Source organism: Lonchura striata, chromosome 17, assembly GCF_046129695.1.
Source record: "Lonchura striata isolate bLonStr1 chromosome 17, bLonStr1.mat, whole genome shotgun sequence".
NCBI lineage: Eukaryota > Metazoa > Chordata > Aves > Passeriformes > Estrildidae > Lonchura > Lonchura striata.
In genome coordinates, this window is record NC_134619.1 from 6,124,829 (window position 1) to 6,151,884 (window position 27,056).

Genomic DNA, 27,056 nt, shown 5'->3' on the forward strand with positions numbered 1-27,056 from the left:
TGGTGGTCAGCGCTTTTTCAGGAGACTTCAATTAATTTTCAACCCAGGTACTGGTGTCAGGTATATTTTTCCCAGCCAGTAACAAAGGAGAAAGGAAGCTGCCAACATTAATAGTGCCAAAAACATCTTTGTATTTAATTGGAATTTCACAGTCTAACTTCAAACTCTTAGGAACAGTTTGGAGATATTGTTTGCCTCCTTATTTAAGGAGAACTATAAATAGAAATTAAAGTGCAGATAAATTTATGCACTCTGAAATTTTTATTAGCTTGTCTACAGAGGCACTTAATACAGCAGAAAAAGGTAACTTTTAAAGCAGTTTTCCTGCAAGAAGAGTTCTCTGACAAATCCTACAGCTGTGGTGGTGTTCCACATTCAGATTCCAGCTTCCTCCATGAGCCAAAGAGCCACGTGAGTATTCCAGATGACTGCACTTCATGCAAATTTAAAATATCTTCTTAGTCAGTAGGACTGAATCCTACTTGCTGTGTAGAGGTAATTTTCCTGATTTTTACACGAAAAACATCTCCATTCATTTTTGATAACATCACCGGTATTGTTCCATGGACAGGCTGTGTCCATCCTTCCTGTAAGGGCTGCTGAGTGGGGTGCAAAGTTTTCACATGGGAGCTAAACAGGACATGCTGGTTCTGGAGAGAGGATTTGGGCCCCTCATTCCGACAACATCCAGAGTTAATGACCTAAAAATGAAACACCAAGGAAGCAGTGATGTTCATTCTGGATTTCAGATTGAGCACAGTCAGTAAAAGCTGATAGAGAAAGTGGAGTCTAGACCAGAAAACACTGAGACCAGCAGACAAAAGGCTTGGACTTGAGGGAGGACAGGTCACTGCTGCATTGCCATGTCCCACTCTGTGCTCTGATCCCAGAACCAGCAGCAAGTCCAGCTGGAGCTTCCTGCCATTGTTGATCTGTGTAGGTGCCCTCCGAGGCAGATGCAGGCTCAGAAGGTGACTCTGGGCTTCACAGCTCACTCACTGCACACAACAAGCACTCTGAGGTGTGCAGGCAGGCACTGGGGATGTGTCCTGGTGTCCTTCCTCGTGCTACCCACCTGTTCCAGAATATTTGTCCACGGGAGCCATCTGCAGCAGGCTTTGGGCTCAGGAGCTTCACCATCACCCCCCAAACTCCACAAGGACCCCCCTGAGGCTCTGCACCTCCCCTCTGCTTTGGCAGAGGTTTGCAGGATGCAGCCATGGGGTGAAAACTGAAAATCCCATGAGGAAAACGAGCTGGAGCTGTGCTGTGGGGAAGCTGTAAACGCTGCAGCTCTGACAGATCTGCAGTGTGATCATTCCTCAGCTGTTCAGTCACTGATTTGCAGGAGAGGATGCCTGGCTGTGCCAGCTCCAGCCATTTGTGCTCTGTCAGCAAGAAGTGGCATCTCCTCAGGAAAGCAGGAAAAGAAAGGTCAGCTCCTCCTCTGAGCAAGGTGCTGATGTTTGCTTTAGGTGAGATGAAACCACCCTGGATTTATCCTCAAATGCTGACTTGCTTCCAGTCTGAATTTCACCAACACTGCCCTGATGGCAACGTTTAAACTGGTTAAAAAGTAGAGATGAAAGAAATACTGAAAAGATCTCCAAGGAGAAGCCTCCTTGTACTTGCAGTTGCTGAGAATGAGTGGGAGAGACTGAGGCTCTGGCAGGGCTGGCTGCAAGGACTGCCAACAGCAATCATGTTGTACCTCACCAGGATGGTGACTGCTGCTCAAGCAGGAAAATCCAGTGCTATCAGCTCTGCACACTTTGGAAACCAGTTCTTGTCTGTCCCTCTAAGCCCTGCCAAAGTGTGCTCCCTCGGAGAGGCTGCTCAGCCTTGCTGAGACTGGTGAATTTTACAACAGATAAATCAGCTTCCGCCAGGAAAAGCAGAAAGGCTGGAGTGTGTCTTTTATGAAAAAAATTTCACCACTTCTGATTGAGAAGTGCTGCTGCTTGATATCAGCAGTTCTGCACTGGATTGCTCATCTTGCCTTCAATGGAATGGTGTTTTAGTCCCTAGGGCAAAACCTACTTGTATATATGTTTTTTCCCCTACTCTGCTGACATGGGTGGTTAATATATGTAAATTGATGTGCCAGCCTATATAAAGGCTGTTGTGATCAAGGTCAAACTAGGAGTTTTCCTCCTTACAGAACCTCTTCTGTGTGTTGTTGTTGCATTGAAGCTTGATAGCATTCAAGAAGGAATTGCTATTTTAATTCTGTGTTCACAAATTGCCTATTGACTCCAGCCATCAGCTGTCATGTTTAGGGAGCAGCTAAATGCACTGCACTTGAATTACAAATCTAGTCTGCCCAGACAGGGCTTCACCAGTCAGGTCAAGCTGCCCAGTGTTACTGCAGGCCTGGCAGGAAGAGATAGAATCTGAAGCTCAGGCTGCTGCAACTCTCCCAAGCTTCTTGCCCACACCAAGGTGTGTCTCTGAGCTGGTCCCAGACCTTGGGAGGGAGCACAAACCATATCAAAGGAGTGGAATAAATACTCCCTGTGTAATCAAGGCTGCTGGTGAGATCCCAGCTTGTCAAATTAAACCTCTGCAGGAGAGACTCCCCCATTCGCACATCTGTTAAATGCCTGTTCTCTCTCATGGTGGTTGTGAAGGGCTTTTACCAAACCCTCTCTTGCACTGGGCTTGAGGAAGGACTGGGGCAACACCAACTCACACATTTGATGCTGATCCAGTGAAGGTGTCCCTGCCTATGGAGCAGGGGCTGAACTTGAAGGTCCTTTCCACCTAAAAGTGATTTTATGATTCTATGAAGATGCTCCTTTCAGATCTTCACTTGTCACTTCACCTTCCTGAGAGGAGATTGTGTCACTGGGCATGGGTGGCTCTGAGGGAGCCTTTTGTGAGGTGGGATAGCTGGGTGCAGGGCTGGAAATGTGTTCCTGCTCATGGATCCGTTACCCACAGCCCCATCCTCTCTTGTGCCTGGGACTTTCATGCTGCATTAGGCAACCACTGGGCAAACTCCTGTCCTGCAACCACACACAGGTACTCCTTTTTTTTTATTTACTGCCTTGGGATTCCAGCTCTCCCATCTCTCAGCCAGAGTGCACCAGGCTGGATGGAGGCAGTTTAAGGCTCAGGCTGTAACAAATGCCAAATATCTAGGCTTTGTGTGATCCCTGGTATCCTGGTCCTTGCTGTTAAACCACTGTAAGCCCTTTGTGAGGAAGAAGAGCAGACTGGTGGTGCAGAGCTGGGACAGGGCTGTCTCTCACTGCTCCCCACACAGGCTGGCAATAGCCAACAGCTCTTTTTAATGGATCATGATAGGATTACAGTTCCCCTGCCAGGCTTGGTTCCTTTGGCTGTGTTCAGTCCAGGCTAATTGTAACGTAATTAGCACATTCCCATCATAGCAGGAGACTGGAGACTTTCCCACCTCTGAAGCCTGAGCACTGCTTCTCTGAGACAAATGTGGGTCTAGATTTGGCCATGGCATGGCCCTGACCCACGTCAGGGTGGCCAGACCATGCTGGGGAGCTCTGAGTGCTGCAGCTCCCCAAATCACGGAATCATTTGGACTGGAAAAGACCTCCACGATCCTTGAGTCCTGGGAGGTTTCTGTGCAGCTGGGACAGCAGAGGTGCCTCCCAGAGATGTCCCAGAGCAGGGACAAGGAAGTGTCTGTGTCCCTGTCCCCATGGTCTGCAACACCTGATCTCTAAAAACCACATTGAGAGCCTCACCCTGAGGGTGAACAGGGGGAATTAAACTCCTCTGCCCTGCTTTGAAGTCTCACACCCACACTCTGGTATGGAAGCTAAAAGTTAAGGACTATTAACTGTTTGAAATGTTTCTTCTGATGTTGAGGAATGGGGAAGTGGAGGTGACAAAGTTCTGTTGTGTAAGAGCATTTTTTTTGGTCATTTTTTCTTTGTTGGTTTTCTTTTTTCCCAATGAAAACTTTTATTAGTTCATAAAGAAGGTGAGTACTTGGTGGTGTTTTCATTGAAGCTGCAGGTCCCGAAGCAATGCAATCATGAGAGAATTTAATTTTTCAGTATTGTTTGTTTGTTTTCCAAGCTGAAGTTCCATTCCTTGTAGTTCTGGAGAACCAGGACTGAGCTGTATTTGTTTACAATTTTAAGGGCAACAAAGATACCCCCATTTGTTACTTTGAAGCCAACCAAATTATTTTGTCTTGCATTCAATTGCTTCGGGTTAGCAGCCTCACTTTTCTGTCAAAATATGCAACATATTGCTCAAATATCTGATTTTTTTTTTTTTTTCTGGAACAAAATGAAGGACACTCAATGACAGGAGAGCTCCAGCTCAGATAACTGGGTAACGAGAAATTGCTGCATACCGTGTTCATTTTCTGCCACTAGATGGAAATAAATCTTCCCCTTTTCTCTGAGAGGGCTGCTGTCCTCTCACAGCCTCCAGCCCCGGAGTGCAGCATCCCCCAGGGTGCAGGATGCTGCCCTGGTGCACAGCAACCTCCAGGCTGGCTTTCCTGCCTGCAGAACATTCCCTGGCTGCTGTGGATGAAGGACCTGCATGGAAGATGCCCCCAGAATTGCTGATGTGCTGTTCCAAGCAGAAGGGGTTGATGCCAGGTTGCTGCCAGGTGACCTCTGGTGTTTGCTGTGGCACAGACACCAAAGAGTTAAGCACAAATAGCCCCGGGGGTGGCCTGTGACCTTTGCTGACAGATGGAAACAACTTTTCCCAAAGCAGCAGGGAGCTCCTGGCTCCCAAACAAAGCTGGGCACTGCTGCCAGCCCAGCTCCGGGCTCCAGCCCAGGTCAGCACACCTTGCTGGGACAAGGACCTACCCCCAGGGAAATGCTCTCTGGCAGCTGGCCTGGGGAAGGGATTTTATCAAATCAAATCAGGGATTTTATTGTGTTGATGTTGGCAGTGAAATCCTTTTAAAGTTTTTTTAGTTTTGTTTTTTTTTTTTTTTGCTTTTTCTTTAAACAAAATCAGATTTGCTTTGTGGGGTGAGCAGCGCTGGCTGGCTGTGCCAGCTCAGAGCAGGAAAAATCTGCATCTGATCCTGACAGACTCTGCTCCCCTGCACGGCAGATTTCTCCAGCTCTCTGCTTGAAATGCAGGCCTGAATTGGACAAAATTTAGGCAAAAAACTAAGGCAAGCTTTGCAGTCAGTGACAAGGACGGCTGTGACAGCTCCTGGTGTCCTCTGTGCTCACTCCTGGCAAGATTTAAAAACAGTTTTTTTATCATTTTACAGCTTTTCAAAACAAACTCATCTGATTTCTTCCTGTCTTTTCCTCAGCCCTGCTAGAGAAAAATGAAGGAAAAGAAAAAAAAAAATCAAAGGGTGCTGAACTTTCTATTTGATGTAACAAAGTTGGGAGCTGAAAATAAAGATATTTAGCTGTACCCAGAGGTGCCTCTATCTTTTCTGAACACTTAATGAGTCCAAGTACTTCCTAATCTGTTGAAACAGAAAATTCAGACACTGCAATTCCTCTAGAGGGGAGACCTAGGTGAAGGGACTCTGCACATTCATTGTAGGCTGGATCCAAAGCCATACAGTGGAAAGCACTTTTCATCTGTAAATCGAGCTGATAACTAATTCAATCTAATTAATCCCTCCATGGATGGGGATTGAGGGAGACATATTTAGGGACTCTTTTTCCCAACCCTGAAATTCTGTCATCTCCAGGATGGAGTTAACAGCAGCTCGCTGGGTGTATTCCCTATATTCCTTCAAAAAAAGGGAACAAAAGGCTTTGGGGGAAAGCTCAGATCTGCAAAGGACATTGCTGAGGTTAAAGAAGAGCTCGGTGCTGTGAGCTCTGGTTTAACATCCCTTTTCTCCTGAACTGGTGAGGTACTCTTCCCATTAAATGTCAGTGTAAAAAGCCCTGAGGTTGTGACATTCAGAGTGTTGAGCTGATGGAGAGCAGAAGTTCTTCCAGGCCTGGATCCTTGCTCTGATGTGGACCACTAGCAGAGATCAGGGAAAGAGGAGAAGGAATTGTGAGTGAACTTTCCACTAAGGTATTACAGCTTCCATCACTGAAAACAGAAGCAATCACCCAGATTTCCATGTTCAATACCAAGACCTGTCCTTCAGGAATTTACCTAATTCCTTTTTAAAATTAATTTAAATTTTGAGGCTTAACATCCAGTATTGATAATTTGCACTGTTTAATTTTATGCAGCTGAAGGGGAAAAACCCTCCTGTCAAGGAGTTTGTCTCAAGGCTGCTGACTCATTTCATGAGCTTGGCCCTGGTCCTTGCTGGGGAAACAGCAAGTCACCTCCTCTGGCAGCTGCAGGTTCACAGTGGTGCTCTGTCCTCCCAGGAGAAGTTTTAGTCCATCCCCCTGCCCGTCATCCTCACAGGCAGCTTAACAAGCACAGCTCCCTCCATCCTCAGCAGCCCTGGCTGCTGTGCCCTCACTCTGCTCCCTTGCCTGTTCCCCAAGCTTGAGATGGGGAGATAATATATTTCTAGTAGCTTCTCTTCCTTTTTTGTGTGTCTGAAGTAGAAACATTAATGTCTAATTTAAATGACACATTTTACAAGGTTATTTGTGGGAGAAATAAGCTTTTTCCTCCTTTTTCTTGGTTTTTCATGGAAGAAGCTGGCAAGAGCTCAAATCCTTTACCTTGTCACTGTAAAACACTCTCAGGATTGGAGCTGAGTATTTTTATTTTTTTTTTTTTAAGGATGATAATTATTATCCAATGATTAAAACAGCAGCAGTTTCTCCACAGTTGAAGCAGCACAGTGAGCAATGGGATGGGCAGATGTGGGGAGCTCTCCCCGCCGTGCTCACGTTAGGAACGAAGGATGCTGCAGCAGGGCAGGGACCAGCCCAGCCTGCCCTGGGAGCCCCTCAAAGGCTCTTTAGCTGAGCCTGGCCACCCCGGAGGGGCTCTGGGAGCCGTCCTGAGCCCGGCTGGGCACACAAGGGGAGCCTGTTCTGCCTTTCCTGGCCAGCAGCACAAGGGCAGAGCTGCTCAGGACAGAGGAGCCTTGTTGGCACTGCCCATCCCGCTGTTTGCCTTGGACGGCAGCGCCGGCAGCGAGGTTGGACCAGCCCCGTTTGTCACCTCTGCTGCTCCTCCTCCAGCCAGGAGAAAAACAACCTGTCTCCAGCTGCCTTTACCCCGTGTCTCCTGCTCCTTACGCTGCTCTTCCCCAGTCCCCAGCCCAGGTGGATGGATTTAGCAGCATTTATGGGATGGGGGAATGTAAGCCTGGAAGTCTGTGCTGATGGAGATAACGGCAAACTCACTGCCTGCTGATGAATTGCTGCTACAGAGGAGCTAATTAAAGACAGCATTTAGTTTATTGATGCTTTATTAGACTTAAATTGAAGCAGAACCTCCTTAGCTGATGCAATTTCCTTCCCTGCCCTCACACCCATCTTCTCCACAAGTTCTTTTGGCAGGTTTCTTTTGTGTTCCTGAGGTTTGGTCCCCCAAGCCAAGCAGTATTTTTTGCTCCTGACTGAACTGATAGAAACATGATTTTACAGGAACCTGACAGTAGTGATGGATGTAATTAACCCTCTCCACATCCCAGTTCCTCTGCCTTTCCTTTGCTGGTTACCATCACTTTCAGGTCAGCTGTGGCCTTGCAGAAAGTTCCTCTAATAATGGGAATGATGAGTGGTAGCTGAGGCAGGTGCCAGTGCCTGGAGGCAGATTTTAGAGGGGGTATCAGTGTCAGCTTGGCACCAGCAGAGCTCCAGACTCACCAGTGCCAGATCTTGCTATTCACAGCCTGTGCTTCTCCATCCAACCTCTCTGGTGGCTCCTGCACAGAGGGAGGCCTCAAGCTGCTCTAATCTGCTTTTAGCAAGTGTTGGCCACGGTGCTGCATGCATCTCAACCTGTGCAAAGGCAGAGAGCCCTTGGGGAGGAAGATGGGAACAGGGCTCTTGTCTTGCCTTGGGGAACACCACATCTTGAACCCCGCAGGAAGGTTACAGAGTAGGGAAGGAACCTCTTTGTCCATTGTCAGAATCTGTGCTATTGATGATCCTGAGATTGTAGAAAGTCTCTGTCAGCCCCATTTCCAAAGAAGAAGCCATAATTGGTCTGTGCTGGTTTCAAAGTTGTTTATTCTGTTTATCTCTCACATGTTCTGCTGCCCTGCCCAGCTCTGTCCTGCAGGGCAGCGTGTGGGGCTCTGCCCTCAGTGGGATGTGACAAACATTAAATACCAGAAACTCCCTGGGCTGGATTTACAATAACGTGCCAATATCTGTTACCTACGTTGGACAGTGTGTCCCCAGCCTGAACCAACAGAAAAATGCCAACACCACAGTGAGACATGGAGGGCATGAAGAAGGAGAAAAAGGACAAGGCACACCCAATTTCCTCCATCTTGTCTCCTTTGGACCCCTCATCTAGAATCCTAAAATTTTAATTTTGCACCTGTGCCACACCTAATTATTACTTATATCAAACACTCAGAGCTGGTAATTCATCCTGTAGGATTGAAAACTCTTTTCCATGGACAGAGATCACAGACAGTGTCTCTGGGGGCTCTGTCCAGGGGGGTTCCTGACCCCTGCCAGGCTCCCAGACCTGCCAGGGCAGCCAGAGGGAAGCTCTGAATTCCCACAGTCCATCTTTGGCTCATCCTCCAGCCCGTGAGCGCCCGGAGCTGCCGGAGCCATCCCCCTTATTTAAAACAAGTCCTTCTTTAGAACAGAGGGGACGCTGTCCCAGCCTGCCGGAGCATCCCGGGAGCAGCGGGGCAGAGCCGGCTCGGGCTGCGGCAGGCTCCTCCTCCGGAGCGGCCGGGAGGGAGGGACAGCCGAGGGACCGGGCAGCAGCTCCGGGCTGCCTTCACCTGCCCCGTGCCGGCGGCAGCGGCATCTTCCCCCGCGGGGAGCATCGCCAGCCCGGCATGGAGAGCCTGGGCAGCAGCCTGAAGAAGAAAGCCGCGGAGCACCGCTACAGGGCTGAGGTGATGATTGCTGGAGAGCAGCTCAGGTAGGAGGTCCTGGGGGTCCTCCTGTGGCCGGGGCTCTGTTCTGCACCCCGTTAGCAGCAGGCTCAGAGCTTTACCTTTGAGCGAGCTCCTTCCCCCAGCTGCGGGCGTTCCCTTCTCCAGTACCTTGTGATCCTGCCAGCTCGTCTTCTGTTGTGCTTTGTCCTGCTGCTCCTCTCTGGCTTCTCCCACCCTTCACCCCCAGGTACCAGGGGCCTGAGGGGTGAGTTTAGATGGCAACAGATTTTTTTTTGTCCCATTCCACCTTCCCCGAAGCACGGAGAGCGCTGTGGTGGCGCTGAGCAGCCCCCACAAGGTCCCTGACCCTGGCTGGACCAGGACAGCAGCACTTCTGGGGATGCTCAGACTTTGGGGGTAACTTGGAAGGGCCTTCCATGGGTGCCACGTGCCTGAACTGGACCTTCCATTTCCTGAAAGTCTCTTTTAGGAACTTCTTCTGGTTTGTAGTCCCAGTTCTTCAGCAGCTTCTGAGGGTTTTCTTCTTATGAAGACAGAAGTCCATTCTCCTATGCAATGTGTGGCTGAGAAAATGTGGTCCTTGTGTACATGTGGTCAGAACCCCCTCCTTGCTTCCAAGCATCTGACTGTGGGCTTTCCTAGCTCTAGAACAGTTTGCTTGTTTGTATCTGGAGCTATTCTTGTTTGTTATGAAATGTGAGTGGAAAATAGGAAATATATCCTTGATAATGTAAATAGTTGGTGTAGGTTTGTTGTCCATTCTCAATGAGCACTGTTAGCTTTAGCTTTATTATTTGTACTCTATCAAGGATTGATAACTTCCACCTAAGGAATGTGGCCCCATCTTGAACACACAGCCAAGGGATAGAACAGGTTTATTCATATTTATATTTCCCGTAACTTATCTGGAGTGACTGAAGTTTAAATTGAGCTGCATAGCCTGGGCTAGAGGAAGAGGTCAGATATTGAGAGAGAAAATAAAATATTCAAGTTGTGTGTTAAAACTGTGTTTCATATGTGGGGGGTGATGTGACTTCCCCATGCCTGTTGCAGGACAGGAGCAGATCAGGCCCTGGATCATTTGGTGATTGTGACTCTAAGCACAAGAAAGGGACATTTGTGAACAGAATTCTTCCAGTACACTGCACACTGGGCTAAAGTTGAATAGAAACCCGAAAGTTTATGCAGTTTTGGGGATATCCATATTTTCTTCTCCTTTTTCTTCTTTATTATTTTTTCCCCATATCTGCAGTTCCTTGAAGTTTTCTGTTTTAGGGAACTCCCAAAATCTGAGAGTTCACAGTGAGGGGGAGGAGGGTCCTTTTGCTGTGGCTGGGCACACAGGAGTTGCATCCTTCTGCTTTGGGCAGGAGCCTGTTCCCAGTGCAGAAGGATGGGAGGGATCTGTTGGTGTAAAACCTGGGGAGGAGGATGAGGAGATGGACACCAGCCTGGAGCTGGGCTGCTCCTTCCACTGAACCTCTGGCTGGAGGGAGAGTTGAGTGAGGCAGAACACACAGAGTTTGAATTTTTCCCTTGTGTTTTGGGGATCTCACAGCCTGGCAGGTCAGGAGTTAGTGGTGTGGATCTTCCTGGATAACCAGTGGAGAGCAATGGGGAAACTGAGGCAGAGAGGCTGGGTGATGTGTCAGACAGCAGCAGATGGACAGGGATAAATGTCCACACTGTCCTTCCCTGCTTTTCCCTAGATGGGGAATACAGAGGCATGGAAAGGAGCCTTGCAGCTGCCCTGACTCAGTAAACCTCCATCAGCAAATAATGCTGCTGTATCCACATGAAACATCAAACATTTGTTTTTCCCTGCTCCCCACTTCCTGCCCTGCCTCCCCACCATAACATTAAATCAAACAAACCTTTGCTCCATCTTTACAGTTCTTTGGCTTCCCAGCAAGTTTGCAAATGCCTCAGAGTTTGGTTTGGCCAGAGGGGTGAGTCTGTTCAGTGTCAGGATGTGTTTCCCAGCCAGGAATAGCTGCACACGCGAGGGCTGCAGGAATGCTCCGTGTGCATGGCTGGGGATGAAGTGGATCCTGGAGGAATCACTGTGCTTTGGGTTTGCCAATCTGCCAGGGTCCCTCTGCTTCAATGGCTGCCTGGTCCAGGGAGGGGAAAAAAAATGATGTATTTTGAGTCTCTCTTCACTAGAAAGACAAAATTAAAATTTTCACTGATATTTTTGGCCTCGAGTCTGACAGAGCTGCTGGCTCAGGCTCGTTCCTCACGTCTGCTGTCATTCCTCTTGTGTCAGACATATAAACTTGCATGAAAATCACATTGGTTTTACTGGGCGTTGTGTATTCCTGGGTGGCATTCTGTAAGAGAGGCCCAATTAGTCACTTCTAATTGCAACAAATGGCTTATCTACACAGAGAGCTTCTGGAGCAGCTTCCTCGCTTTGCATTCACACCCTGCTGTAATCAGAATTCCTCAAGTATGGACAAGCCCTGGTGCACTCTCATCTGGGTATTCCCATGGTCAAGAGAAGCAGCTGTGCTCTAATAGCTCTGTTAAGCTGCATTAATCACTCCTAAACATAAAATATACTCAGAAAATTTATATCTTGCACAGGAAAAGCGAGAGGAGAAGGAAGCTTTTTTCCTACAAAGAATGAAATTGCAATTTCTGCCACTGTCCAAAACTTTCAGAGCTGGGAGGTGTTTTATTTGAATACTCAAACTGAAATGCTGTTAAATAAAGTGCTTATTCTTTGATGCTCTGGAAATTTGGCTCACTAAAGGTGTGTAGCTGAACGTGCCAAAATTTGTACTCTTGCCCAAAAGTCATTTGTCTGCAGGAGGTTTGGTGGTTCTCTGTTGGACTTGGATCTCTTGTGGAGAGCATGAATTCCTCGAGGAATCATGGGGCACTGCTTGATGGAACAGTGAGCATTATTCAAAGATGAGACTTCATGGTCAGAATGACCATAAAAAGCAAATTATTACATTTCTAGCACTGGTGAAAGAGAAGACTGGGAAGAAGACTTGTGCTTCCTGGGATTTCTTTCTGAGATTTAAGTCTTCCTATACTTATATTTAAATACAAGGAAAATTAAACATCTCAGTATCACTTTGGGCTGCCACAGGCGTGCAAAGCCATCCCTTGTCCCCAGATGTCCTGGTGCTTTTTTGGACTGGGGGTGATGCAAACTGGGCTTTGCTGAGAGTGTTTGTAGCAGCTCTTTTGCCTGAATGTGCCTCTCCAGCAGCAGCTGCTTTGCAGAAATGCTCCTGTGTCTGTTGCTGCCTTTTAGTGAGCACTTAGTTGTTTGTTGCCCTGGTCGGTTTTGGTTTTTTTTTTTGTTTTGTGTGGGTTTGTTTTGTTTTGTTTTGGTTTGGTTTTTTTTTTTTTTTTGTTTGTTTGTTCCTGTGAAGGTAGGAACAGAAAAGATCTTTTGGATGATGCATCTTTCCAAGGCCACTCATTTGTGATTTGTGCTTAGCTGCTGTGGCAACGTGAACTGGAATTAATATCCTTGAAAGAGCCACCTTGTCATTTGAGATGCTCAAGGTTTGTTTACATGGGAGGTGAGGGAGAGTTTATTCCTCTTCTCTTTGGATGTCCCTTCAACAAGGTTACCCAGGATGAATAATGATGGCTTTGTAGGGACCTTGACAAAGAAACAATTTGCTTACCCAACACAACCTACCCAAAGCAAACGCGTGGAGGCTCTGCCTGCCAAGCCAGGAGTGTTTCATAAGAGCCCATTCTCATGTTCCAGCAAGTGTTTTATCCCGATCTTATTCTGCCTTTTTTTTTTTTTTTTTTCCCTTTTGAAGAGGTAATATGTCCACAGGGTGGATTTTGCCATCTATTTTGCCATCTATAAAACTCATAATATTGCATATTATTATATATTTCCTTAATCCTTTTTGTCTGGAAGCATGATTAGAACCCGCTCATGGTTTCACCAGCTTTGTTTTTGTAACATCACACGAGAGCTGCTACATCCTGTGGCTGAAGGACAAAGTTTGTCTCTTCAGGGTTGACAGGAAACAGTAAACAAGAGGAAAGTGAAAAGTCTGCAAGGACATTCCAGTCGAGCCTATTCCGCTGCCCTGAGTCTGCAGGACAGAGGGAAAACTCGTCACAGGCTTAAAACAAATCTTAAATTTCCAAGATGCTGTTCTAGAGGTCCTGAAATACCACTTTCTTCCTGTCCTAGCAATTGCTCCCGGTTGAATATTTTCAGAAGAAGTGTATTTTTAAATTTTTAAATCTTAGGCCTTAGCAGCATTGCTTCCTAAAAATATAATCTTAAAAATTTTATCTATCTTCTTCAAAATCTATGCAATTTTTTCTGTATTCTGAAACATGATGAAATAAGGGCAATAAAATAGGGGAAATAGTGTTCTCCTAACAAGTTTCTATTAAGCCTTGTGTGATTATGGTCTATGTATTATTATATGTATCGGGGGTGTGTGAGTGTAAATACATACATACATACATATATATATATATATATATATATACACATATATATATATACTCTTATATATAGACTCCTATATATATAGAATATATATATTCTTTATATAGACTCCTGGAGACTCTTGGTGGCAATAGAGCACTCTGGGAACATTTCTTATCTTTACCAAATATTCCTCTAAAGTGCTGTCCCACTTTTGGATTGTGAAGGAGAGAAAACATAAAATTGGCTGTGTCTTCCTCGATGGGTGGGGATCCTCTGTTTGCAGTCACTGCTGACTGTGTCTGGTTGCATTTGACAGTGGACCATGAAATAAAGGAATAAAAAAAAAAATCTCTAAAAATAGCCAGGCAGCTGTCTGTGGACTGTTCTTTCTGGGTAAAATCCATCTGCAGAACGAGTGCTGGTCACATTTGGGAATCAACCTTCCAGGTAAAGAGTGAAATGCTGGATATGAACCTCAGGATCTGAGTGAGGTCTGTGCAAGGCAAGGCCAGGAGCTAGATCTGCATGAATCTTTAGTTTAGTATTTTAATTAGCAGGAATCAGTATTAATTGCAACAATCAATTACTAATTATTCTTCTAACAAAACATTTGATGTTAAAACTTTTAGGAACTTAGTATTTATAAATCCTACAATACAGGATAATCCATTACTAGCTGAGAGATTTTTAGGATATTCAATCTGCTTGTGAGGTACCTAGAAATGTTGTCCAACAGGCATAACTTTTCAAAAAAGAACAAAAGAACTTGAAGTATGAAATAACAAAAGGCTGCAGTGTTTAATGCCCTAGTAAAACTCACTGGCCCGGGGCAAACCTGGGAATTGCGATGAATAATTTGAAACAAACACCATCCTGGAGTTACAGAAATGTTTAATTAACATCTCCCCTCGGAGCCTGCACACACTGGGCTTTTTCCAGCACTGGTGTTTTGGGAACAGTCATGGCTACAGGGCAAAAGTTTGGCCCCTGGACAGATCTCCTGCCAAGGAGGGCTGGCTTTGGCTGGAGCACAGAGGAACTCTGTGCCTTGTGGCTCACTCAGTGGTTAAGGTCCCTTTGAAAGTCAAAGCTGTGCTCACCTGAGTAACCTTCCCCCATCTGTCTTTCCATCAGAGCTGCAGAACAGCCATGACATCGGGGTTATTGGGAGAGGAGGGTTGTTTTTGGGTAAACTCTGTCCCAGTCAATCCCAGCTGGAGCCAGAAAATGCCAGGGCTGTCGTGTGCTGCTGCTGTGGGTTATAGTGGGTACAGGGATTAGGCAGTGCTGGGATCTAGTGGCACTCTTGGCTTGGACAGAAGAAAGGAGGGCTCCTGTTACTGCTCCCACCTGGAGTTGATCAAGGCCTGGCCTGGGGGCAGCTTTATTCCTGCTTTCGTGGCCATGGGGAAGGAGAACTAGATGCAGAATCATGCCAAGATAACAAATACATGTAGTGCTGTTTTTTTCCCCGAGTTTTGTCCCCTCTCCAGTCTTTGGTTGGCTGCTGTGGATTTTAGAGTCTTGTTTAGAATGAAAAGACACATATGGGTCACACTACATCTGCTCAGGCAACCTGAGTGATGGCAGGAGGGGAGAAGGGGACAGTGGAGAGGCTCCCTGGGTTTGGCTGCTGCAGTCTGGCAGTGCCAGGGGGTTTGGTTGAATTATCAGTCTCTGGCACGTCCAGGGTGGTCTCTCCAGGCTGGACAGATTTGGGCGTCAGACCCAAATCCCCTGGGAGCCCAGCTGTGCTCAGTGGCTGCCTTTCCCCCCAGGCTTCGTCTCCACGATGGGAAGCTGGTCAAGGACAGGCGGTTCCACCTGCGGACGTACCCGAACTGCTTCGTGGCCAAGGAGCTGACGGACTGGCTCATCGAGCACAAGGAAGCGCCCGACCGCGAGACCGGCATCCGCCTGATGCAGAAGCTGATGGATCACTACATCATCCACCACGGTGCGTGGGGTGTGTGGGGCTCCTGCCACCCCCAGGGCGGGGCTGTGTGTCTGCTCGGCCCCTGTGTCACCCAGCCCAGCACGCAGGAGTCCCCGTGTGCCACCCTGACACGGGTGAGGGCTCCTGGAGAGGCTGGGTGGGGCTGGGTCGCTGTGGAGCTGTGCTGCTCTGGGGGATGTGGTGAGGCCACACCTCGAGTGCTGTGTCCAGTTCTGGGCCCTCAGTTTGGGAAGGACGTTGAGATGCTTGAATGTGTACAGAGGAGGCAACGAGGCTGGTGATGGTCTTGGAACACAAACCCTGTGAGGAACCACTGAGGGAGCTGGGGGGGCTCAGCCTAGAGAAAAGGAGACTCAGAAGTGACCTCATCACTCTGTACAGCTCCTGAAAGGTGGCTGTGGCCAGGTGGGGTTGGGCTCTTTCTTCAGGAACTGACAGAACCAGAGGACACAGTCTCAAGTTGCACCAAGGGAAATAGAGATTGGATATTAAGAAAAAGTTTTTTAGAGAAAGAGTGATAAAGTTCTGGAATGGCCTTCCCAGGGAGGTGGTGGAGTCACCATCCCTGGGTGTGTTTAACAAAGCCTGGATGTGGCACTGGGTGCCAGGGTTGAGTTGAGGTGTTGGGGCTGGGTTGGACTTGATGATCTTGAAGGTCTCTTCCAAACTGGTCATTCTGGGAATTCTGTCAGTTCCCTGCCCACCAGAGAAGAGACTTGGGCTGTGCACTGGCAAAATGACGTCTGAAGTGTCTCCTCTTTGAAAGCAAGCTCGGTAACACCTGACCTGTACTCCTGCAGCCAGGCAGGTGGGTGTTTGTACAGCAGCTGCTCTGCCTCATGTCTGTGCCATGCAGAAGTGGAAGCTGAATTGCAGCACATTTCACATCTGCACCACAGGACCCCAGTACTCCTTAGTTTCCTCATGCTGGGACAAAGAGGGCTGCAGAGTCCACATCATCCCAAGGAAAATTTAATCTGACACCTGTGAACCAGAAGCTGAAGCAATCCTGTAGGAAAGCCTGTCTTGGGATTTAAGTGTGTGCTGCCATTACAAAGGCGTATCTGTGGAACCTAATCAAAAATGAATTTAAAAAAGAAGGAAAAATAAAAAAAGGAAGTGTGGAGAAAAAGAAGCTTGATGCTGAAGCCCAGCTCTTAGAAGTACTCAGGACTTTTTTTATTTTTAAAATTTCTTTGGAACTTTCAGGAGTTTTGAATTAACTCAGGTCACATACTGAGCACTGTGCTGCAGAGCAAGGTCCAGGTCTTGGTCCCGACATAACAACAGAAAACAAGTTGTGCTTCAGATGGGCAAAAAGCAATTCCTGTCCATGTGATTTTCAGGCCCAGCCAGGAACAAAACCCCCAGACTGTCAAACAGGCCTGGAACACCTCTGCCGTGGGTGGGAAGGGTTGTGGCTGAGCTCTCCTGCTCCCAGGGCTTTGGGACAGGAGCTGGTGCTGGTTTGTCACATGAGGATGTAGCTGAGGAGACAGAAGCAGATGAAGACCACACCAAACCAAACCCTCTCCTCACCCTTCTTCTCTCCAAAAATAGCTGCCTTTGACCACTGCAATGCAAACACTCCCTGTTGCCATCTGCTACTTGCTGAGTGTAATGCCCTTTACATTAAGCTGTCTTGAATAAAAATAAACTGCTGCTGGGCTTTATCACCAAAAGCTGAAGCAGGGAGTTCTCAGTTAACCATTAACACCTACACCTGATTATTTTTCCATCTCTCCAGCTGATAGTTTCAATAAATCCATTAGTTAATTAAACCTGTGCCGTGCTGGGGACCAGCACTGTTTTGATTGCATATTAAGACATGTCCCTCCTGCTCCTGTGACAATTCCTGGCAGGACACAGAAGTTGGACTTTCCAACTTGCCTTGTGTCCATTAATTTTGTTAGTCCTGTGGAAAGAGGGCTGCCAGCTAATGCAGCACAGTGCTGGGTGCTTGGCAATTGTCTGGCTGAACTGTTTGCCCTCTTCCCCCCTGGCATCCAGATAATTATCTCATGAAGATCATCCTGCTGCCTCTTAATTGTCTGGTGTGCTTTGAGCTTTGGTTCTTTTACATGCTGGAAGCACATTGAAATTGGGCTTTAAATAGGAAAACTGCTTTGGTTTTCTAAGGACACAGTCCTGTAGGATTTTTTGTTCTATTCCTGGTTGCAATGGCTTTGGAGTAGTTGCTCCTTGGAATTGTGAGACTGCAAACTTTCACTTATAAAAAAAAGGGTTGTTAAAACAACTTTCTCATCCTGCCCTCATGCTTGGTGAGTCACAGGCTTTAGAGTCCTGATTGCATCTGAGACAGCTGCTCTGCAGGAATGATGAACCCGAGATAATCTGACAAGTTTTGGCATTTTGCTGCTCACCTGAAGGGGAATGTGGTTTTGCCAGTCTGCTTGGAAGGATGAAAAAGAGTTAAAATTTTCACAAGAAGTATTTTGAATCTTTTGAATTTCACTCTAGTGGATGATGTTACTTTAGTAAAGAAGCATTTGTGGTTTTTCTTTTTCCTTTTGACTAAATTTATTTGATTTACAGGCATATTCTTTATTCTGGTTTTTGTTGTGTGTGTTGTTTGTGGGTTTTTTTTTTTTTTTTTACTACTTAAATTTCTTCTTCTTGCTTCAGACAGGTGCAGCTGAAGGCAGGCTAACTTTTAAGAGCTATAATTTTTGGGCTGGTTTTTGTTGTCTTTGTTTTAGTTTTGTTGTTTTTTTTTTTTTTTTTTTTTGGTTTTTTACCTGTATTCTAGGAATCTGTTTCAGACAGGTTTATCTCACATATTTAAATATTTGGTATCCCAAATATTTACCTGCTAAAGGTTACATGAACTATAAAGCCACGCATTTACAGACTGTGTGCCCATCCCCAGGATGAATCTGAGGCTTTTCATACAGGTTTAATTATTCCAGTTGCATTACACCTGGCTTTGAGGGAAATTTTCTCTTGAGGTCATTTTGCCATGCAAATTAATTTGGCGTGGTGGACAAAAAATGATGTGGAAAAGTGTGTGCCATTTTTTTTTTAGCTTATGAGTATTTTTGATAGACAGAGGTAATTTTATAGGGGTTTGAGCACAGTATGGTTTATTTCCTCTGTCCTCTAGGTCTGCTTACATGTGGCAGTAGCTTTTTTAAAAAAGTTGATTGAGGTAATTCTGTTCATCCTCTTTTAGTCTAAATCTAAACATTAACGCTTAAATGACAAACAAGGTCCTGCTTTTTCTAGTGAATATTTTAGTGTCTGGAACAAAAGGCAGACCCCAGCTCCAGCTTTGCCAAGGTGTGTACATTGGGATTGACCTCTCCCACCAGCACGAGCTTCAGGTGTTCACGAGCAGGTTAATTTTTGGGGACTGAGGGCTGGGCTGCCGATTGTTCCATGGGACGAGGGGCACGGGGAGGGACGTGGCACGAAGCCCTCACAGCTTTTAGCCCGGAGACAGCCCTGTGCCCTCATCCCTGCCCTGTGTCCCTGCAGTGTGTGACGAGCACTCGGATTACAAGGATGCCAAGCTGCTCTACCGCTTCCGCAAGGACGACGGGACCTTCCCGCTCAGCAAGGACGTGAAGGTGTTCCTGCGAGGGCAGAGCCTTTATGAGAAGTACGTGAGTCCTGCCCTGGCACCGGGACACTGGGACTGTGCCCTGCTGCCTGTGCTGGAGCCCTGCAGCTGGGAGCCCCAGCTCCGCTGCTTCTGCTTTTCCTTCTCTGCCCTCCCTTCTGTCCTGCTGGGGATTGCTGCTTCCTGAGGCCTGTCACAGCTGCAGGACAGCCAGGGCATGGGACTGGAGTGTTATTATGAACTCATGGATGCTTCCGAGGGCTCCAGCCCACGTGCAGGATCTGGGATCTGGGATCTGGAACAGGGAAGTGCAGTCGGGGTGCTCCTGCCATGAGCACATCCAGGGGCCACTCCCAGCACTCCTCCAGCCTCCTCATGCGAGCAGCTTCCACCAGCTGTATTTGGACTTATGTCCCACCAAAATCAGCAAGGTATGGGACTTTCAGGACCCTCGTGGGCTTGGGTCCATGCCCCTTTCTTAGCCTATTAGCCTGTTTAGGCTATTCATAGCCTAAATTAGGCTATTTCTTAGCCTAATTTGTAAAATTTTTAATGGAAAAGGTTATTCCCAGAGTGCAGAGGAAACTCCTTTCACTTCCAAGTGTTTAATTTTCGTTGTGTCAGTTGTTTCTGGTTCTAAATCCAAGCCATCTTTCCAGAGTTTAACCCCAGCCCACTCTCTGCTCCTGTTGCCTTTAACAGCCTCTTCACAGCTTCACATCCTCCCCCTCTGGCAGTGCGGGTCACAAAGTGGCCCTGAAGGAGAATCCTCCATCAGGCCGGGTGGTGATTCCGGGTGTGTCCCTGCCCTTTGCATCCCTTGTGCTTCGCCCTGGATCCGCAGCAGCGCCCGTGGGATGGGGAGAGCATCTTGGCTGAGCTGGCTGCCCCCTCTCGTGGAGACGCTGGATTTAGCTCTCACCCGCTGCCAGTGGAGCACCTGCTGGCTGAAACCCACCTTGTCCTTGCGCTTGGACTGTCTGCCGTGTGTTTCCCACACTCAGTCAAGCCAAGCTTGCTTGGCTTTCCCTGTGCTCTTTAGCTGAGCTCCCAGCCCGCCGGGTTTTGCCGGAGCTGCTGCCTCGCTGCGCTGGAGATTTACAGAGATGTCCGACTGCGGCTCCTGTTCCTCCCTCCCTCCCCGCTGCTCCCCGGCAGGAATGTTGTGGCTGCAGTGCTTTGCCCGCTTCCCTCGGCCTCCCTTCCCCCGGCTGCAGCTCCCGAGGGGGCTGGCAGGGATGTTTGGCACCACGGGAGCCTTGTCCCACCTCTGTGCCAGGCTGGTGAGCGTGCAAGAGTCAATCCTGAAGGTGAGGGAGGAGAACTCGGTGAAGTACCAGAGGACTTTCCTGGGCTCTGAGATGATCGACTGGCTCATCCAGGAGGGAGAGGTGGAGAACAGGCAGGAGGCAGTGGAGCTGGGCCGGGCACTGCTGGAGCACGGCATCATTCAGCACGGTGAGCCAGGGCCCGGCTGGAGCCGGGGTGGGCAGCGAGGGATGAGTGTGGCTGTGGAAGCACAAATCCCCCATTCATGCCATGCAACAAGTGCTGGTCAAGTGCCCACTTGGAGATGGCAATGGAGCCTTTTAGTTCTATGTTTGGAGCTGGTGACCTTTGAAACTGGAGCAATCTTTACCATCCGCAAAGGCTTTGAGATGAAATCTGAGCTCTTGCTCTTCAGGGCTTCAAAGCCACAGGGCTGGGCTGCACCCCTGGGTTTGGAGGGCTGGGGCGTGAGGATGTCATGGTTAGCTCCTCTTGGCTGGAGATCGTATCCATCTGCTATTATTAAACTTCCAGTTCGGAAGGCAGGGAGTCCTCTGAGTGTCCTGGGACAGGGGCAGGTGGAGGGCTGTGACACTGAGTGCACCCCTGGGAGATGGCACCTCCCTGCAGGCAGAAAAGCTGCAGTAGAGCATGGGGGCATTAACAGCAATTCATGAGGGTCCCTCAGGATATTTCTTATCTCTTTTTCCACCCCCTCAGCCTCTCCCTCCTCCCCTGTTCTCTCCTAGTCTCCAATCGGCATCACTTCTTTGACAGTGACGTCCTCTACCACTTCTGGCTCAACTTTCGGCGGCGGCGGCGTCTGACGGAGTTGCTCAATGAGAACTCTTCCCGTGGCCTCTCCGAGAGCCCCGACAGCCCCTTCTGCCTCCGCAAGCTCAACCCAGAGCCAGGCAACACCAGCTTCCTCTCTGGTAACCGTGGTTGGGAAAGCAAGGATTACATTAGCAGAGTACGCCAGGGATGAGGATGTGGCTCCCAGCAGGGTTTGAGAGGTTCCTCTGGGCATCCCAGGAAGTGAACACTCATCCCACTGGTTTGTGGTGGATGTCACAATGCACTGACAATCTCTAACACAGTCCCCTGTCCCAGGAAAATAGCTCAGCATCAGATCAGCTCTTGATCTTTCTTTGAAGCTGGTTTTACTCTTTCTATGCTCAAATACCTTCTTCTGTGTACATATACCTTTCAAGGGTAGGCCAGGTCTGGGGGGAAGTTTATTTTAAACTACTCTTTTCTTATATAGAAATTTTTTTATGTGCCTCTTTCAGTCCAGACCAACAAGGAGATCAAAGTTGTCTCAGCAGTTAGAAGGAGCAGCATCACTTCCCTCTCTGGAAACTCCAACACCTACTTCAGTACTCCTCCTACCTTGGTATTCCCTCCTGTGGCTGAGTGCAACCCCAAATCAGGTCTGGGCTTCTGCATTGCCTATTGTTATCTGGGAGACATCCATTCCGTCAGGGCAGGGGGTCCAGCCCAGGTCCAAACCCATCAAACCCCTCAGCCTCACCTCTGCATCTTGATTTGCAAAGTTGTGCTTGTGTTTGGAAAACCACTGAGATGAGCACAAAGGTTTCTCTGTGCAGGAACTGTGGCTCTAACATCTGTTTTCCAGCCCAGGGTGATCCCCAGGCTGCCTTGTTATTCACTTTACTGTACAAACCCCTTGATTCTGATGGAATCTGTCACCTTCTGCTCTAGTGTTAAAGAGAACGGTCACCACTGAGGAGCTGCTGTCCCCTGGGGCCCCCTATGTCAAGAAAACACTGACTGTGAGTGACCATTGGGAATGGCATTGCTAATCCAGCAGTATCCAGCTCCCTGCCTGCTCCTTGGTGGATTTCTGTTGGCTGCTCTGACCTCTCTATGCTAAAGCTTTGACTGCTTGTCACATCATTGTGCCTTTTTGTTGGTGACTCTCTAGGGATCAATGTCTTCACACATTCTTGTGGGTGGAAATATGCTCAGCTCCTCTGAGAGCCTAATGTATATCCATGAGGTAAATCAGAGGAAAAAATGTTTTCTGGACAGAAATAATCTCCCATTTTGGAATTTTTTTGCCATTGGTCAGACCCTAGCACAGAGTTCCCAGAGAAGCTGTGGCTGCCCCATCCCTGGAAGTGTCCAAGGCCAGGCTGGATGGGGTTTAGAGCACCTTGGGATAGTGGAAGGTGTCCCTGCCCATGGCAGGGGGGTAGGATGAGGTGATCTTTAAGGTCCTTTCCAATCCAACCCATTCTAATATTCTGTGATTTCTGTTCCATCCACCTCCATGTAAGCTATAGAATCAGTAAGTCTTGTGATGCCTGGGACTGTGACACTTGGGACTGTGACACTCACCCTCTGCCACATGGCTTTGTGCATCTTTCAGGTCCCTGTGGAGATCAGGGGTGCTGATTTGATCCATCAGCTTCTGATGGAGCTGCACTGGGTGGGGGGAACATCCAAGGGCCACTCTTGCCTTCTTTACGCTGGGCTTTTCACATGGACAAATCTCCAGAATGCTGCAGACAACTCGAGTTTGGGGCTTTTGCTTTTTAAATTATTTCTAAAGCTGTAGGACTGGTCAAGTCGGGGCTGGTGGGTGGAAATATTGCAAGGCAGCTCCTGCCCTGTGGATCCTATTGCACTTGGCTATTTTTGTGTCTCACCCCTTCACTGCCCACCTCTGAAAGGGGCAATCCCACAGAGAGCAGTGTAGGAAGTGTGAGGGCTGCCTTGCCACGCTGGTTTGGCACCAGGAAATGTGGATCAGGTTCCCAAATTAAGTGTGCTGTACAAAGTGGTGGGAAGGAGGAAGAAAAATCAAGCTGGTGATTAGCATGGCACGTCTGAGGACGGGCTGTTCATTCTCCTCCTGAACGCTCTTGCCCTGCCCTTCAACCCTGCCAGCCTGAGCCTTTCATGGCTCATTTCCTCCTGCTTAGCTCTGCAGTTGCTGTTATTTATTTATATGGGCGATGTGCAAAGTCCCGTGGGAATTCCTTTTCTCTTTTGGGCACTTCAGAGGGCCGCAGAACCACAGCAAACTGCTCTGCAGGCTGACCCCAGCGTGGGGCAAGGCAAGAGCAGCCCTTCCACCCAGGAAACGCTGTGCCAAGGCAAGTGAGCGTGCCCTGGGAATGCTCTCAAGCATGCTCCTGGGGCGTGCCTTGCACTTCAGCCTGATGCTGCCTGTGATTCTCTTTCCTGCACAGGCTGGCAGGGAATTAATCAGAAAGCAGCTTTGCAAGGAGCAATTAATCAGTTCTGCATCTCACTTGGTGCACGGCCCTTTCTCGCCTGCCTGTAACAGGTTAAGATCATGAGCTCTCTGTCTCTCTAGGAGCTGTTGTCCCTCCTCTCTCCGGCCCATTCATTGATTTTTAAACCCCTTTGGTTTCCTTGCAGATTGTGGGGGATGCAGTGGGCTGGGGGTTTGTGGTTCGGGGAGGAAGACCTTGCCACATCCAGGCAGTGGACCCAGGAGGACCTGCTGCTGCTGCAGGGATGAAGGTACTTCATTCTGATGGACAATAAACAGGAGACAGGGTTTGTGTCCTGTTTGAGCCTTTTGGGCTGAACACATCCTCCATGACATTCCCACCTCCTGCCCTGGGGATCAGACTGATGGAATGGGCACAGGGAGCTCTGGCAGAGATGGAGGGAGGGATGTTGTCTGCAGGCTGAGTGCCCTGTGTGTGGTGGCAGAGGTGAGGGTTTGCCTTTTCCAAGGCAGCACAGGGGCTGTGGGCAGCTAAAACTCAAAAAACTGTCAAAAGTAAACCCTCCCTGTGCCAGACCTTGGAACTGTCAAAATGGTTTGAGCTACTAAAAACAAAGCAGAGAATTCCCAGTTCAGTTTAGCGACTTTACATAACCCCAGGGAGGCAGGCAAGGAGCAGAGTTTTGTCCTGAATCACAGTTCCTGAAATACTCAGCTCCTGAGCATTTTGTTTCCCTGCTATTAGCAATGGACTTCTGCATTGAGCTGTTTTCCATACACACAAAACTTTAATAACATTAAATTGATGCCTTGATTTGATTTATCAAGTAATTTACAGCTCAGGAGAAATGGACTTAAAGCTTGAAACTCACTTTAGGCCCAGGCATGTGAGTTTGGTGTGCAGACTTAGGCATGAATGAAGGAAGTATTGAGTTTCCCAGTTCCCTACAGAAACTCCAGCAGCAAGGGAGTAATTTCTAAAATTTGATATAAGTCTAAAGTCACCTAAGTACTTGAAACAATGGGATTCTTCAGAGGCAGAGTGTGACTCCTTGTTTGCTTCAGGCAGGATTGAAAGGGGATGGATGAATTTGTTTCATTTACTCAAGAGCCCAGTTAATTTCTACTTACCTAATCTAATTTGCCACCAAATTGCTGGATGTTAATATTGTGTTTCATTTCCATCTGTGAAATGAGCCCCTGCTCACAAATGAGCCTTTTTTTCCTCTGTTAGCTCACAGCCTAAATCCCCTTGGTGCCATTTTTATGACACGGTGATTGCAGCACTGTGATTATTGGTGTAGCTACAGGGTTTCCAGGATTTTGACATGAATTATTTGCATCACAGCCCCTGGTTCCAGTTGATCCCGGGCAGGAGGTGCTGTGGGGCTGGAGGTGAGCTGTCCCTCCTCTCTTGCAGGTGTGCCAGTTTGTTTTCTCAGTGAATGGGGTGTATGTTCTGCACCTGGACTATCAGACCATCACCAGCCTCATCATGACAGGACCACGGACTCTGGTGATGGAAGTCATGGAAGCCATCGAATGAGCCAAGAGTCTCCTGCCACTGCTCTTTGAAAGGAAGGACTCTCCACTTGGCAGGGATGGACTGTGGGGAGGGACCAAGCTCGACCACTCACTGTGACGTGTTACCCAGGCATTTTGATGTATTTTCAAATAAATACATTCAAATGGACAAATCTTGGATTTTTACGCTCTTGAAATATTGGTCTCTACCTGCTTTTTGAGTGTCTGAGCTCTTGCAGCTCCTTTTCAGTGCCAGTGTGAGAATTCAGCACTCAGTGAAGCCCACCTTAGTGCAAGCCCTTCAGCAGCCAAGCTGTGAGGCAGGTGGCAAAGCTGGTAACAGCAAGGAGTTTATACCAAGTGAGTCTGTCTGAGCTGCCCTGAGCTGTCTGTGCACTCCTCCAAGAACACAATGTGCTCTCCAGATGGCCCCATAAGCTGTGCCACCAGCTCTGTCAAGAAAATAAGGAAATGGATACAGGAATGTGTGTTCCTTGTAAAGTCTAAGGCTCCTGCTACTCTCCCGGCTTAGCCACGCTCACAGCCAGGACTGGTTGCTGTTCCCAGCTGTTTCTTGAAAAGGTGACACTTCCATGATTGTGCTTTTTGTGTCCCCACCCCTTAATAATGCTTAATTTCATTAATCAGCTTCACCTCAGCAAGGAGGCAGGCAGAGATCTCCAACATCATAGGCTGCTACCAACCTAGTGGGGAGCAGTGGGTAAAGGAGGGACCAAACCAGAGTGTGGCCAAAAGGAAATGTGTCCTGGTCTGAATCTGGCTCTGGGAAGGAATAAAAATGAGTAAAAGCCACCAAAATCCATCCCCATGTCCCTTGCTGCTTGCATGATGGCTGTATTTACAGCCAGTGCAAAATATTCCTTGCAAACTACCCTGAAAGTGAACTAAATATAGAAAAACAGGTAATAACAAGAAATTAGGGAGGTTTCCTTCATTCCAGTTCACAGAGCATCCTGTTTGTGATTAGCCTGCTGTGCTGTGCATAGACAGGATCATTGCCAGCACTCCTGCTTAGGGCAGGGTCCTCAGCAGCTCCTTTGGCCACAAACCAAGCCTTAAAAACATCCCAAAAAGGCCAAAGATAGTAATTTTGATTTGTGTAGAAATGGGGTTGACTTTCTTGGAGAACCTGGTGTCAGCTGTGTGTCAGGTATTGCCAGGTACTGCTGGTTGCCTTTTTTCCCCTTGGTATAAAGGGATATCTGCTCCCCCAGTGCTGCTGCTGAGGTAATGGGACAACTTGGAGCACAGAATTCCTGGAACAGAGTCCAGGCAAGATGTTTGCATTGATAATTGGGGTCCTTCCAGCCCCTAAGTGGAACCAGACCATCTCCTCAACAAACTCACAGTTGTTATCTGTAGCATTCAGTGCACGAGTTTAGCAACCTCCATCTGCCTTTTTGCTTTTAAAATTCTCTTTAGGGAGAGTTTGGGTGTCTGTGATGTCCCAGAGGTTTAATCCACAGTGCTTGGCTTGCATTAAGGTCAAATCCAGAATATTTAGGTATGGTGTGGGCACCTTGGGAAAGGCAGGTCAGGAAATGACACCCTGAAAACAGCTTCAGATTTTTCTATGTCAGAGCAGGAATTTTTAATTCTGGATCTCAATTCCTTGAAAGCACAGGAGATAAGTGCTCATTTCTTTCTCTCCTTCTACTTTTAAAGAAAACTCTAGCAGTTCTGAGCAACATCAGAAACCCAGCAGGAATTACAGAAGAGGTAATTTGGGCAGTGACAACCCTCTCTCCATGGGATACAAAACACCCTGTGCTTTTTTTTAAGATTTGTTGCCCACTTTTTGCCCAGGGACGCTGTGGCTGCCCCATCCCTGGAAGTGTTCAGGGCTGGGTTGGATGGGGCTTGGAGCAACGTGGGATAGTGGAAGGAGTTCCTGTCCATGCAGATTGGAATAGCAGGCTCTGTTATATCCCTTCCAACCCAAATCCTTCTGTAATTCTATCATTTAAGTGCTTCCTTTTGGTGTTATCCTTTGGTGTGTATATTGTGATAATTTAAGTACTTATAAGATTATAAAACAAAACTGCAAAGAGCTAACAAATGTTTGTTTAATGTGCAAAATATTTTGAAAACTAT

The 27,056-nt window shown here is 47.8% G+C and overlaps 1 protein-coding gene across 1 annotated transcript; it reads left to right on the forward strand.

Annotated features, from left to right (window-relative positions):
• The first annotated feature begins 8,790 nt into the window (after positions 1–8,790).
• Positions 8,791–25,114, forward strand: LOC110469021 (DEP domain-containing mTOR-interacting protein). The gene is made up of 9 exons (XM_021527412.2): positions 8,791–8,970; positions 15,158–15,336; positions 18,835–18,958; positions 20,199–20,377; positions 20,938–21,123; positions 21,481–21,621; positions 21,914–21,984; positions 23,603–23,707; positions 24,838–25,114. Exons 1-9 carry the CDS (start codon positions 8,885–8,887, stop codon positions 24,961–24,963), a joined length of 1,197 nt encoding a protein of 398 aa, XP_021383087.1. The 5' UTR covers positions 8,791–8,884; the 3' UTR covers positions 24,964–25,114.
• Positions 25,115–27,056: the final 1,942 nt, after the last annotated feature.

Bases quoted from the DNA above. Each gene is read 5' to 3' on its own strand.
- LOC110469021 (XM_021527412.2), top strand. From the start codon at position 8,885: ATGGAGAGCCTGGGCAGCAGCCTGAAGAAGAAAGCCGCGGAGCACCGC. The intron at 21,124-21,480 runs GTAACCGTGGTT...TGCCTCTTTCAG, and splicing joins CAACACCAGCTTCCTCTCTG to TCCAGACCAACAAGGAGATC. The intron at 21,622-21,913 runs GTCTGGGCTTCT...CTTCTGCTCTAG, and splicing joins TGAGTGCAACCCCAAATCAG to TGTTAAAGAGAACGGTCACC.